At 38.1% G+C, this 15,092-nt stretch overlaps 1 protein-coding gene across 1 annotated transcript in view; it reads left to right on the top strand.

Moving 5' to 3' along the window:
- Window positions 1–4,420, top strand: part of NBAS (NBAS subunit of NRZ tethering complex) — a 189,778-nt gene extending 185,358 nt beyond the window's left edge. Inside the window, exon 52 of the mRNA XM_063314683.1 lies at window positions 3,689–4,420. Within this exon, the coding sequence (XP_063170753.1) occupies window positions 3,689–3,964 (276 nt within the window). The 3' untranslated portion in view covers window positions 3,965–4,420. The remainder of the gene's footprint in view (window positions 1–3,688) is intronic.
- The last annotated feature ends 10,672 nt before the right edge of the window (window positions 4,421–15,092 follow it).

Here is a 15,092-nt window from a genome sequence, read left to right as displayed (position 1 = left end):
TATTGTTATTGATATTATAGTTGCTAAGTTTGAAAAACACTGCACTAAACAGTCAAAAATACTGTATATTCCCCAGCTTCTCTACCATATCAACCAGGATTGCCAACTCACACTAAACCTGTCCTGGAGAGTCTTCCCAGGCCTTTCCTGCCAATAAATGTGTGCACATGATATATTTGTCTGCGTATGTGTATAGGCATACTGGCAGAGCCTACACTCCAACAAAAAAGACAAGGCCAGAGCAAAAAAATGATAATTGAATTAATGATTCCTGATTAACATAATTGTCTTTAATATCTGCTAAGGAGAAGGGGGGTTAATTGAATACAGCAAGGCTTAATTATATATTTGCCAATTACTGAGCATTTTTCAAAGTCCCCTTCCCATAGCCAGAGAAAGCTGGAAAGTATTGCAGTTGCACAAAGTGAAGGAGAAGCTGTTGTTGAGCCTTGGCAATTGATTATTCTCTATGAGCTGAGAGAAAGAGGTATCCATTGAGAAGGGAGGGGAGGGGAGGGGAGGGGAGGGGAGGGGAGGGGAGGGGAGCAGACATTAACAACTAAGTGGCCAGTCACTTTGCCAAACAGCAAAGCCAGACAGCGCTCAAGTGGTGAGAATAAGATGATAGGTTCTGAGATTTACTCAGACTCAGTTTAGCCCATATACACACACACATACATACACTGTATATATACACACACACTGTATACTGTGTGTGTATGTGTCTGTGTATATCAAGAACCTATTAGAAAGTTTTCTTCAAATAAATGTCAGCACAAAATTTTACTAACTTTATGGCACAGAATTGGGAATTGTTGCCCTCCACTTAACATTAAGCTTTTTGATGGAAAGAAAATTAACATAGCAGAGGAATAATTCTGGCAGCCTGTTTAAATGTAAATGGGGGAAATAAAGGAAAACAGTAGCATATCTGAAAGTAGAAGCAGCCTGTTTCTTTGCAATAAGATAGTCATAATTAAATATTGCTAGAACTTTGCTCCCTTCTCCAAATCATAGGTGGTTTCCTTCAGATATATCACAAAATTAGGGTTTTGAGCAGGCAATGGGATTGTGTATGCCACCTCCACCTTTCCTCCTAATTTATTTTGGGGTGTTACGGATGCCATATGACATGACTTAATAAAGTGCTCAAAGTAAAATGAGGGATATACTTGATTTTTGTCTTGCTGTGGGCTAATACCTGCCACATGTAACTCCAATTTGGGGAAGAGAGAAGGGATTGCACATTTTCTCCAAACCTGTCTTAAATCATATCTCTTGTTTTCATCGTACCTTGATACTGTTTTGAGTAAACCAGTTGTCAGATAATGGTGCACCTGCAAGCATCAAGAGAAAATGGCTCTCAATATCTACTCAGCCCACTGAGGAGTTTTTATAGCATGATACAAGCCTTGAAATCCATCTCTCCCATTTTTTACACTGATTGCCTTAAAACTCAACTTTCGAATAAAATCTTCGGTTTAACCCTTTGTCCTTTTCCTCAGCAACCCAGTAGCAATTGGTTTGTTCAAACAAACATGACCATTGTGCAGGTTGCTTGTATTGTTTGTGACTTGGTAATGAACTTTCTAGCATTGTCTTGTAGAAGGGTAGCTTCTAACTGGTTAGTGAAAGTATATTATCAGATGCTACTAGCATTTCAAAAAAGGTATCAATTCAGTTTTTTTCATTCCTTGTTAATATTTTCACTTGGTTCATTGTGAGGTTTAGATTTTGATTAGGTAGTATATCCCACCCACCATAAATTGCCCCATTGCTATCCTTTTCCTGTTTCTCAAGTATCAGGTATGGGGAGAGGCGTTAGCAGTCTGTTGTATCCTCCTCCTTCCTGTGTCTTACTGCAGCCATCAACAGAGATACCAAGTAGTCTTATCATAAGCACCATAACTGAAAGCGAGGTGTGGTATAACCTGAGACTTTTTGCATGACCTCTTTCCAGATGAGGTTCCATCTACTAGTCTCAACTCTGACAGTAGTAATAGATTTCAGTCTTTGAGGCTATCTTCTTCGATAAGTGCTGCCCTGGTTTATGACCACTAGGCAGGAATCTGTTCTTCATTATGCATGATTCTCATCATCTGCACAATCGCTTTATGATGGAATGGGCCTTAGTTCTGTAATTGTCATATTAAGTCATTTTGGGCAACTGAGCCCTTTTTTTTTCAGCCATGGAAGGTGCAGGACATTTTGGTTGCTATGTCCTAGGAAATTTTTCTGTGGCAGCCATCAGACTACAGAAGTGCCGACATGCTGAGGAGCAACAATACATTGCCTCCCCCCCACCCCAATCACCATAAACAGACTGGGCAAACTATTATTTGTCTTACTCAGTGCACTCATATACTTAGAATTTAATGTGCTGGAATTGCATTTGTGGAAGAGGAAGGTTATGTATAGCACTTACAGTATTTTAATCGCCTATTTATTAGGGTTTTTTTAATCTGGAGTTGAAACTTGAGGGTATTTTTGTGCTATTAAAACAGCTTGGCTTTCTGCAAAAGTGCTTTTAAATGAAGTGTACAGATTGCTTATATTGGAACATGGCCATCTTGTTTTTAATATGATGCGTAATTTGCAAATCACTCAAGCTTGCTGTTCTTGATCTCAAAGCAGCTGCACCAGTTTGAAGCCAGTTTTACCACTCTAACTAATCTAAAGGTGAACAGTTGATTGTGGGATTCAACTTAATGAGCCATTCTGCTTATACAACAGCTCAAAAGTTAAGTTAAAAAGTGTCATTCCTGATGCCAAGTGCACATGAGGAACAATACTTGCTATCTAGTAAATATGCATGAGTCTCAGAAGTTGTGCACAATCATATGAAATTATGGTTTGTACTAATTTATAATATCAAGCAGGGGAGCTTGCATACTTCTTTATCAGTATAATAGCGAGTGGATATCATGGAAAGTTGCTTGGATAATATTTAGAGCATTTGATCAAAACTTTTCATTCACAGAAGGAACCATGATCAAGGAGAGGCTTCCACTGGAATAAGGAGGAAGGGAAGAGAAGTGTTAATTCATTCTCACCAGTTCTCCTTTCCACTGACAGATTCTACACAAACTCACATGCTATGTGTGTCCCCACCCACCCTGTAAAAACAGTGCTTTATAACTGGTTGAAAGTATCCAAAACTTAAAATTCCAAATGTCATTAGACCAGCAACATTTTGAGAGTTTTTCAGTATATCATACAAGCTGAAATTTTACAAGTTAACGTTTTCTCAGATTCATCCACATTCCTATCTGTACTTATGTATTGTGTAGTAATAGGACAGATATACACTGAAGAAGATGCAGCACTATGAATATGTTTTGAGCATATTTGTTTGTAATGTACAGTTAAATATATATTGGTGTGTGTTGCAGCCACTGCCTTTCAATTCTCACTCTACCATCTTTGCTTCCTATTGGGGAACAAAGCAGGGCTTATTTATCAACTGGTATCTAGTTGACTAAGACAGGCTACATCTAACTCAGCACTTTCAGCATATAGGATGGATTCTTACTCAGCCGAGGAGGAAAGGCAGTGATAGTGAAAGGGAAGTAGGGAAATTGAGTGGCTTAACAATATATTTTCATTGCATCTCTGATTCAAAAATACATTTCTATATTCATTTTTTTAAAAATAATATTAGCTGTGTGGCTTTTTTTTTTGTGTCTAGGTTGATGATTCCAACTGTGACTCTGAATTTCTTTCTTTGCTCCTGGATGAGAAATTAGTCGTGAAATGCATTCCCACAGTTTATTATCCTCACCTAGTTAACTATCTGATCACCAATGAAGAGGAAGGACGCTGGGATGTGATAGAAATAGCAAAACAGCTGCAAGAAGAAGGCTTTGTTGCAGAGGCAGGTTCACTCCTGATGGCCTTTAAAGGAACTCATCCTGCCCTCCAGACCTACGGTGCAGCTCTGACCTCTCTTAGGCACTGGATTTAAATGGGAAGGCACTTCAAGTTGCAATTGATGCCTCAGATGTGAATTGCTCAGTTGGAAATCTTGCTGAAGAAAAGTAATATGGAAAAATACGCTTCAAGTTAATCTTTGCTCAGTACTACATGAAACTGTAATGAGGATTTTCAACCTTTCCTTGAATTGGTTCCCATTCTATCAGTACCTTTTCTTCATATGGCAATGCAGTTCAGAAGGCTATTGTGCATTCAGCGTGACTCCTGAACAATATTCTAGTAAATATATATTTTCCAGTTTTCTCATAATAAATAATAAACATATAACACAGTCACTATATAAAATATAATTAAAAATTAAGTTGCATAGAACTAATAATCTCACGTTAAATGGAAATTCCTGAGGAGGATACTTAATATGTCATACTATTTGGAAGTTTATTAATTTAATTTCTCTGTTCTAATTAAAGGCTTTCTTTTCAACCAATTTGAGTTTATTTTTAGTGTGGTTCCTTTTTCTGGAAGTAAAATTGTTATTATTAATTAAACTTGTATGCCACCTGTTTCAAATCAGCAGCCTTCTGTGTGCTAGGCAAAGGCCATAGCCACTATGCTATTTCAGTTAAAATAGAAATGAGTCAGGTTACACTAACCAGAAATCTGATTATTTACTAGAGATATAAAATTTCAAGAAATCTTGAAGTGTGCTGGGGGTGGGAGAGACCTTTTTCCCATCCCCAAAATAAAAATGTAGCAGTTTGTTTTTAACAGTCTTTACAGGTATAGAGTCATGTTGTTACTTTATAAATTGATGTATGTATAACTTGGTTTGCTTTCAAGAGCATGTTTAGTGTATAAAATTGAAAAGTATGGTCTATTCAGAAAATGCTTATACATTATTGATGAATTTACTTTAAAGTATATTTTTACATTTTTTGTTTAAAATGAAACTAGGAATTGTTAAACATATCTTCATTTTTGCCTCTTTAAGAGAAGCAGGCAGATGAAATACAGGAACAGAATCTTCAACATTGTGATAAAAGTTATATATTATGGATTTTGCTCTCTACCGTATCAGATAAAAGGAACACTGATTTTCATAGAAAGCTGAGGAAAAAAGGGGAGGACCAAGGCTAAAAATAGACATTTTATCATATGAGATGTCATTCTTACTTTCTGACCCTGAATACTATCCTTTATTTTTATTATTTTAAGGACTTCTGAAAACAGAAGGTTTGCCTAAAACTAAGACAAGCTTCTTTGTCCTTTTACACATTAATTTTATATTTTCTAACCAAAGAACAGTTTCTTTCAAGTTTCAACCATATCATGTAGCATTTAAAAGGAAAATATAAGGATCTATTTCATCATCATTTTTTTTAAACTTACAGGTTTTTTTCTCTCAGGCCTTCACATCTATCATTTGCAAAGGTATTCTATTATGTGGTAGCCATCTGGAAATGCAACTAGTTTATCTTTGTTTCAAATTGGAAGCTGTTCACCCTCTAACAGTCTTTAAAATACTTGTTTCATGGACTTTTTGTGCAGCATACAAAAAGAAAAATTTATAGCCAAGGCAGGATTGTTCTGATGATTAAAGAGGTAAGCACATGAATTAGACTCTTTTAACTCCCTTCTGTAGTGTAGTTTATGTCATGAAATGCAGTGATTATTCTTCCAGCATGACCAAACCATAAGCAGAATTGTCAAACTTGTTTATTCTAGCCCTGTCAAAGTATTTCAGAAATTAATGGGATAGGCCTATTTGAAAGAAATTTGTCACAGGAAATGGTGAGAGGCCATTTCTATTAGGCTCCCAGTTACAGATTATATCTCATTTTGAATTTTTTTACAGATGTGACACTGTCAATCTGATCAAATGCCCAAGGCACAGTATTTCTGTCATACAAAGCATTTGCAATAGGAAAGGTAGAAGTAAACATTCTAGATCACTGTGGAATAAAATGTGGTAAGTATATAATATGCATATCCAAGTGTAATCTCACAAATCACTTGTAAAGATCAGTGAGGAACTACCGTTAGCAGACCATTAAGATGCATACTGTTGGTATTCTTCTGCTGAACTGATATATAGGGCACTTCCCTTGAGGTAAAGCAAATAACTTTCTGAGAAGTTCTGAGCAACAAGTTCAGATACTCAGCTGAAGTAATTGCAAGACTAATACCCATGTTTTGTTTTTTCCTGGCTGTGCAATATAATTTCCATTGCAGCGCTGTATGTATTGTTTATGTATCTATAACATATTCAATCCAAATCCAACTCTGATGGTTCCTTTAGAGAAAGCCTAGATCTTATATCTTTATAACTATGATGTCAAATATTTAATAAGTTACTTAATATTCCATATTTGTTGCATAGTGAAGGTGTCACTCTTCTAGGTACAGCCTATTTTTGAATGACTGCAATGTTTTCCTATACTACAGTTTAGGACTACAGATATTATAAATCCTCCCCCTTCCCTGATCCAATTTGATTTTTACAATATTTTGCCAGATTAAAGGATCTCAGAAGCATGCAGTTTTTAGGACCCTTTGAATTGGTATCATCTAACATGGATTTTGTGATATACACAGGAGTGAGATCCAGGAATTACTGAAAGTGGCTTCTTAGATATTTAGTGAAACATAATGATTTGGGGTATCAGGACCTAGTAGGTTTTTATGGTTAAACTCTGAAGTTATAGTACACTCATGACTACAAAAATGTTCAACAAAATGTTCATCACAAAACATTCTGTACTATAATTAGGTTTTAAAACTGTCCAACTTTGTTTAATTCTGATGCTTTTTCACTAGCGTGAATGTATTTCTACCTGCATTCCCTGTTCACTCCTAAAGAATTTCTTGTTTCCACATGAGGCTATGAAGTTTTGAATTGCTCTGAACTTTTAACTAAGTATAGTGGACCTTTTTATCTAGCGTGTCAGGCTTCACTTCAGAGCATGGCTGTAAGTCTTAGCTGTCTAGACACTTAACCCTTATTCAGAAATAAGCTTCCTTAGCAGAAGACTCTCCGACATGATATGGCCCAATTAATCCCCTCCAAGAATAGTTTTATGTGTTTAAATTAACCTAGAATGGCCTAAGTATCAGTAAATACCTGCTAAAGGCCCTGTAACAGGAAAAAGAGAGAACCTCCTCTGAAGACTCGTTTCATAGTTTATTTCAGTGGAAAGCCACATAAAACTCAACGCCCATGCAGCATCCTCCTGTCTTGCTACAAATGCCAAGTGATGTTGTATCATTTGCTCATTATTACTTTTTTGTTTTGCAGTATTATTTGGTGGTCCTAATTTATTCAGATACATTTTCATTCCTTCTGAACATTATGCATTTAAATTATTTAAGACAGGAGGAGTTTGCTTTGATAACACTTCAGGTGATGCATTCTCTTAAAAGGAACCATGGTCATCTTTATTTTGACCTGCCAAGTCACCTCTGCTTGAGCGGTCATGCCATAAATTAAGTGGCTTTCTAGTTGTTCCAGTTATACATCTAAGCATTCGTTTGGAGCACTGTAAGCAATTTATGTATACATTTTCAAAATCCTCCTTTCACAGTTTTAATTTGATTTACACTGCGCACAAAGATGTAATTTAAAATAAGATTTCACTTTTTTAGAAGCTCTAAGCAATACCAAAGGAACAACATGGGTGTTACTGCAAATGTAAATATATGCTGTTTCTTCAAATGCATAATTTTCCTCCTATTCCCAGGTACATTCAAATTCCAAAAACAGATTCTAGTTCAGTACATCTTTTGCAGTGTTACTGCTGCATAGTTCTTGCCTCCTAATCTGCAGCTTAGAGGGCTATGCAGTCTTCCATGGCCACCTAAATAGGAACGGTTTTTGTAGGTGGTTTGGCATGTAAGTTTGTACGTTGATTTATATTTTGCCCAAGAAACTCTTCTTGTTATTTATGTTTCTGGCTGCAATATTCGTGTCTGAAGATCTTTGATGAATTCTGGTGTGATACAGCTGTGATTTTTATGTACACCTAATTGTGTACATCTAGTTTTGCTATTGGTTGTACCAGTTCTATGATTTTGTTTTAATCTAAGTGGAAGACTACTGCTCAGCACTAGGCTAACTCTGAACTGTAAAGAACTATCAGACACCTGTGAGAAACAGAAAATGTATCAGAAGCCCATGATAAATTTAGAACCCAGACCTACTGTGATCTGAATGAACTCTTCAAACTCATGGCCCCAAAGTTACAGGAATGTTAAGAAGTAATTAATAGTGTTAGCAGATGTTAACATGCCTTGAGCAGACATTTCTAATCTAATAGAACAAGAATGTGGTGGAAAACAGACCTGTGGCACTATTTTTGGCTGATTGTTAAAATTTGGATACCACACACTGCATTGCTACTCAGCTAGAGAGTTAGTTAACCTTGGGAGTTTCCTGATGAGCCTCACAAAATGTACTCTTACAGAGCAATGCTTGAAGCAGCAGTTGCTTCCTTGTATGTACTATGATGTATACGCACACATTTCATGTGTGAGGTATATAGGTACTCCTTTCAGCAGAGAAGCTTAGGCATTGCTGTGTAATATGTCTAAAGGGCCAGATGTTTTCAACTTGTTGCCTTTCAAGATGTTGGAACTACAGTTCCCAGAAATCCCTGAAGCTTGGCCAAGAACTAGGCCTTTGGAGAGTCGTAGTTCAAACCATCTGGTTACCTAGGCTAAGCTGATCTCCTGTAACCTAGCCAGAGAGGTCATTGTAAGCCTGCGGGCACAGATTTGTAGTGTACAGTTCCCTGTTTTGTTTTGTTTTTAATACAAATTAAAGGTACAGAGGAGTATCTGTGACTAGCATAATGGTATAGAACAACTACAGTATGTCTGCTATTTCTTAGCACTACTATTTGTGTCCTATAGGCCTTCTCTTCTTGGCAAGACTTCCTTACAATCTCCCCTGGACATGTACAATAAAACCAGTCTTTATTAGTCTCTGGGCCTCACACCTGCAATTGTTTCCATGGTGACAGTTTTGTACCCCCATCAGTTTTGTTCTCAGTTCTTTTTAGCAGATTTCTAGTTGGCTACAGTATAAAATTACAGTTAACTTGGAAAGGCAACCTCTAGGGTCTGAAAGAGTGTTTAAAATCACTTGGCATTCACCAGAAGAGCATCACCATCAGATTTAACTTGTGCAGATGCTATATTGCTCCTAACCCTTGGTTAACAACAGGTCTGTTCTGCACACTGCAAAGGGCATTTAAAACAGGAAAGCACAAAAGGGCTGGCCGTGCTTTGAATCTGACTGGGAAGAGGTACTTTGGAAGATTCAGAAGCACCAACACAACACTCATGTATGAGTCAGTGAAACAGCCATACCATTTTTCAGGACCAGACAGCAAGCCTAGAAGCAGAAAAGGGAATCATAGGTAGGTGCAATGTTTGCACTCCCAGGCATTCAAAAGCACCTCTTTCCAGTTGCATTCAAAGCATGGTACAACTATAGGACATGATCTGCACTCAAGCAAAGCTTTGTATGCACATCCCTTAGAGGCCCTCCAAAACAGCAGTCAAACTGCAACCTTTTATGAAACAGAAGAGAAACGCTATTAAATCCAAAGAGAGAAATAATGTTAAACGTACTGTACTTATTCTGATTTAAATTGTGTTTCAGTTTAAAAGTGAAGCATGTTTAGTTTTTGTCCTGGCACTCTCCCCTTTTTGGAATGTACCTCCTGGCCTGTACGTGAAAGGCCAAATAAGGCCTTTGGCTCAAAAGAGTTTGGGTGTCGGTGGTATTAATGTTGGTAAATTAGGAAAAGAGTCAGTGGTAAAAATGAATCTTGCCTTAGCTTTGGAGATGCTTCCTAGTTTCCCCTCAGTGCAAGAAACTGCCTGTAGAGGCTGGTTGCCTCAGTGAAGACTCATTCTGCCTCAGGTTGTACAAGCAGAGGTTTGTTTGAAGACATTGCATGTACACAGAAGTTGTGGTTGCTAGAGAAGCGAAACCCTGCGGCCACCTCCCAGATTGAAAGTGGGGTGGCACTTCACTTCATGGAGATACTTGGAAGGGCCTCCACGCAAAGCAAAGCAACCCCTGGAAGATCCGCATCCTTCCACTGCTTCCTCGCCTGACCATCAGCTAGGAACACTGTCACTGCTTGGTTGTGTTGTTACACAACAAAACATAAAAAATAACTTTGGGGTCTGAACCTAATTAGATTTATCCAGAAGTTGGCTGCCGCAGGGAGACATTCACAGACAGCCCAGAAGCTCAATCCCAATCCCTCGATTTTTGAAGAAGCAAATCAAAATGCTCATCTTTGACTTTTTGCTGTTCACTGGCTCCCCTCTGTTTCTCTTCTGGAATGTCTGATCACCCCTCCAGCAGCAGTCAGATCACCAGGGAGCATTATCAATAGTTATGTGCACATTCCACACAGTTCCTTATAAAGCTCACCAAATCCTTTAATCTGAGCCAATACAGCTGGTGCTTGCTTTGGATGAGAGAAGAGGGAAAAGGCAATGCCGTGTTTTTCCCAAGAAAAGTTAGCTGTGTGACTGCTATTCCTTCACCTACATCCATCCCACTCTATTTTGGACATATTTGAATGCATATGCACACAAACACGTTTCCCAGTGATCTGTTATTTGAGTGCTGTGTACTTACAGAGCAGATACCTATGTGGCGGAATAATGTCTGGGCGCCATTGAACAACATCATATTACATAATGCATGAGCACTTTAGAGAGAGAGAGATAATCGTTTGATCTTGTCTTCTGGAATTTGGTAGGGCTTTATATACTGATCACAGCCTTTTCTCTGGCCTCCTTTTCATGTCAGGTTGATCTGAATACATGATTTCTCATATAAGACAACGCTGATATGTCACTTGGTCCATCAAGCTCTTGTACCCCCCTTCTTCACAAGTCCTAGCTATTAGGATCTTGGAAATTGCTGCAAACTGAATTTCTTGTGGCATTTTTTATGTCTCTGAGGCATGCATTAAAAAGGTACTGCTTTTTGATAGGTTCTTCCAAGTGGAAGCACATGAAAGCTGCAGGACTGCAAGAAAAGTAAGCTTGCATCTGTGTGACGGATGGGTCTGCATCAGATTTTCACTGAGTGATTCAAGCAGCGTCCTTCCTTATGGTGCAACCCATGTAAAACCATGTATGGTGAAATTTGATTTTTTCAGAAGCAATGAGCATCTTTTCTTCCCTTACCTGTACTAGTCATTTACTCTTTTATCGAGGCCATTGAAAGAGCGTAACATGACAAATGTGTTGCAAGCTGGGAGAGATAGGCTTGCTAATGGCAGTGCCAACTAGTGATCAAACACGGGAGAAAGATCAACAGTTGTAAGTGCTGAGGCATCAGGACACTCCTGGGCGTTGTCACGAAAAATCTTTTGTTGGTACCTTCTGCGCCTCCACTGGGGACAAACGTAGATAGACTGTAGACAGGGATTGATAGCTGGAGCTGAACTCTCAATATTTTATTCTTTGAAATCTATTTCCCTTTCTGAAAGTGACTGTGTGTCATATTTCCCCCTGTGGCATGCTGGAGCTAATCATCAAGTTTCTGTCAGGCTGTTTTTTAGTCTGACAGCTGTTTTCTTGGTAGAGAGAAAAGGGAATTGCAGAGGCTGTGACTTAAAGACAGCCTAAAAGACTGGAACTAAGTGTTTCTGGAGTGGGACAGTAAATTAAGTGGGAAGGCACTTGCTCTCTTTCCTGCCAGATGAGGTGCTGCATTTGTGGCTGTTTTTGTGGGAAGGAAAAACAACCAAAAGGCTTGTGGCTAGCGTGATACCTTAAAGATGAAGAGATAGCAGCATGGCATGGTCTTATCTACCCACTGTTCATTACTGATCAGATTCTAATGCTATTTTTGTAATTCATATCCTCTTTTCCATTTCCCTTCTCCTGGCAATAACTGTGTTTGCATGTACTGCTCCTTTCTCAGTTTTGTATTTCATGAATCTGATGAAGTATACTGCAGCCTACAAAAGCTGGATACGATAATGAACCCATGATCTTTTAAGATTCCAGAAGACTCTCTTGTTTTAGTTCCACTGATTAACTTATGTAATGCCCCATTGGAAACAGGGAAGAGCTGGATTTTTTACCCTTTCTGCAAATACCGTGTGGATATTGGTTATTGGACACCTCCCAACCTGAAGTCTTCCAGTTATTTTGGAGTAGAGATAGGTGGGTAAAATATGATACTCCACATACTGCTGAAATGCAACTTTCATAATCCCTAACAATTGGCCATGCTGGATGAAACTACAGGTACGTAAAATGCAGCAGCATTTGGAGGCTTCCCCAGCTGGGGTTCTGACTATTTCAGTCTAGTTTCCTAATTTTTCCATTATCACTCTTCACTGGAATGTAATGTCAGCTGATGCATTCCTACGTTCATTTACACCTACAACAATCTAGATGAAAATTCATATTTTCTGATGTGCATTTTAGCCTTTTCATTCATAGCTAAACATGCATCTTCACTCCCCTACATGTGATCATCAATTTCATTCCACAAGATCAGACCATCTTGATTCAGATTTAAGATAACTTTCCTCTTTCTATTAATTTTACAAACACACAACATGTATTTTTCTTTCATTCATTACTTCACATTGTTTATCTTTTGCTACTCTTGTATTCCAAGTCACAATCTTCCATATGCTATGGTCATCACTAGATGATACACTATCAGCTGATATTGACCTCTGCTGCCCATCATGGCTTTGGTCAAGTGAGGTTTTCACATAACTTTGTAATCAGATAGAGAAGATGTAGACTAATTTTATTTATTTATTTATTTATTTAAAATTTCATCACCGCCCATCTTGCTCACTAGTCTCAGTCACACCTTTGCCACATGTAACATTCCCTGTTGATGGCAAGCATAGAAACAAAGAGCTTTGGCATACAGTATTTTGGACAATATGCCACAGGAACAACCACAGCCAAATTTTACTCAAGGCATACACACACTATTCAGTACAAGCTAGGATTTCTAATTTAGAGACTATCTTGCAAGCCAATAATCTCTTGGCCAGTATATTGGTATACTGATACATATAATGTCAATTATATAATTCAACAATAATGAATTAACAATAGTGGAATGTCTCAAACTGTCCCACAGTCTCTCCCTTGGTATTATGTCAAAAGCTGACTTAAAATCAACAAAAGTTGCGAAAAGGGAGAGGGTGCACAGAATATTTTTTTCTGTGAATATTTGAACCAAACAATGATCTAACAGTTCAACTATTAAATATTTTACTGTATTTGGCCTTATGGCTGAAATAAACTGACCTGGTTTGATTTGACTCAGACTGTAACTTGTTAAGGGCTTTAAAGGTTTACACTAACAACTTGAAATGAGTATGGAAACCAACTGGCCACCAATGCTATGCAGATCTTTCAGTAAAGACAAGGTGGGTTCATGATAACATAACCAAGCTTCTATTTGATTACATAAGCAGATAAAGTTGCCACCTTTCTGCCATCTCTGGTGATGTTACGAGGAAATGCCCGCATGCTTTCAAATCCTTTCTTCAGTGCGTTATACATTGGGCCCTTACTTCTTCCAAATGAAAATTCAAATATTTTTAAAAAATGATTTCTATATTGAAATTCCTGAATTTGTGTAATACAGACATCTTCAACCTCTTCTGAGCTGGTGGGAACATCTGGCAATTTGAGAATGTGCTATGGCCCTCTCACAACATGGCCACCATGGTGGACATTGCCAATCACAAAGCAGCTCTTTTCCAGAAAGGGTCCCCCTCTGGCTTACCAATATGCTGTCTACTATCTCAGAGTATTATTTTTTTAGGACATGTGGACACCCTTCCTAGCAAAACAGGGTTGCAGGCACTCGTGGGCCTCAGAGATATCGTTGGAAATGCTGGATTATACCTGAGGCTTTACTGTATTTTGCAACAGCTTAACTTCATATTCCTTTTTTAAATTACAAGTGTAAAGCAAATAAAATCATGTAGGACAGGGAGCTTGGCAGGTGCCAAGAAAGATGGGATCCTTAGAGGTTGGGAGTGCAGGTAGCTGTGGGTCAATGAGGAATATATACATGGATATCTATCGTAACCAATACAAGGGAAAAGCTCTTGCTCCTTTAAAAGCAAAAGAAGCTTCAAACCATTGAAAGCTTCATTTTTTTAAATGGATAACCGTTGTTCTAAACTGTCAATGGTTTTTCTAATTGCTAATTTTGTTTTTAGATGTATAGGGTGGACTTTACATGCACAGCCTACACAGCATATTGAGTTGAAACAAAAGTTCTGAAACCACAGGTGCAACGGGGAAAAAAAAAGTCTTTTAATGATTTGCCAAATGGCTTGGAATTCAATAAGAACCTTTATTCTCAAAAAGAAAGATTTTACTATCCAACTGCAGTGATTTACCTCTCTTCTGTTCTGTAAAATACTTCAGCATTTCAGTGCCATTATTGCATGGGTGGGTGGGTGGGTGGAGAAAAGAATTATGGGATTTTTGAATAGACCATCTGGCCAATGAAGCTTAAATCCATAGCAATATTTACATTGTAAAAATGAGGACTGGAAAAGGAGTAAAATCTTCTGAGCTGTTAATTTTAAGGCAATGAAAAGTATTTGTGTGGGTTGTTGGAAGAAGTTAACTTACCACTACAACAGTGCTTTGTTTTGCTTTGAAATCAGATACCTCCTTAAAATATCATGTAAGTTGAATGCCTGAAGGACGACTTGTCTGAGTGGAGCTAATACTTCAGATTCATAAAGGATGGCCAGATGAGAACTGTAGGGAGGTGCTGGTAATTTCAGGCTTTGAGATTCCTGCTGATTTTCGTTTCCTCTCCCTGAAAAAAATGGGTGTGGGAGCAGAACAGATTCATGTAATGCCTTTTAAATAAAAACAGCCTTGAGAAGAGGGATTCAAATTGTACAGAAGTTTCTCTAAATGCTTCCAAATAGCTACCAGAATTTGGTGCACGTTTGCCCACTCATCTCCCTCTAGGATTGGATGTGGAGCTAGGAAAAGAAGAGAAGATTGAATCTGTTGCAGAAAATCTCTAAGAGAAGAGCCAAAGAGTCCCACTGTCTTTTAACGGTGTAGAACCTCAACCTCCTGTCTCCTCCCCATCCCAATGGTCCCAAGCC

Source organism: Candoia aspera, chromosome 1 (genome assembly GCF_035149785.1).
Source record: "Candoia aspera isolate rCanAsp1 chromosome 1, rCanAsp1.hap2, whole genome shotgun sequence".
Lineage (NCBI taxonomy): Eukaryota > Metazoa > Chordata > Lepidosauria > Squamata > Boidae > Candoia > Candoia aspera.
The sequence above is the reverse complement of the archived record's forward strand: the minus strand, read 5'-3'. Positions and strand labels throughout refer to the sequence as shown.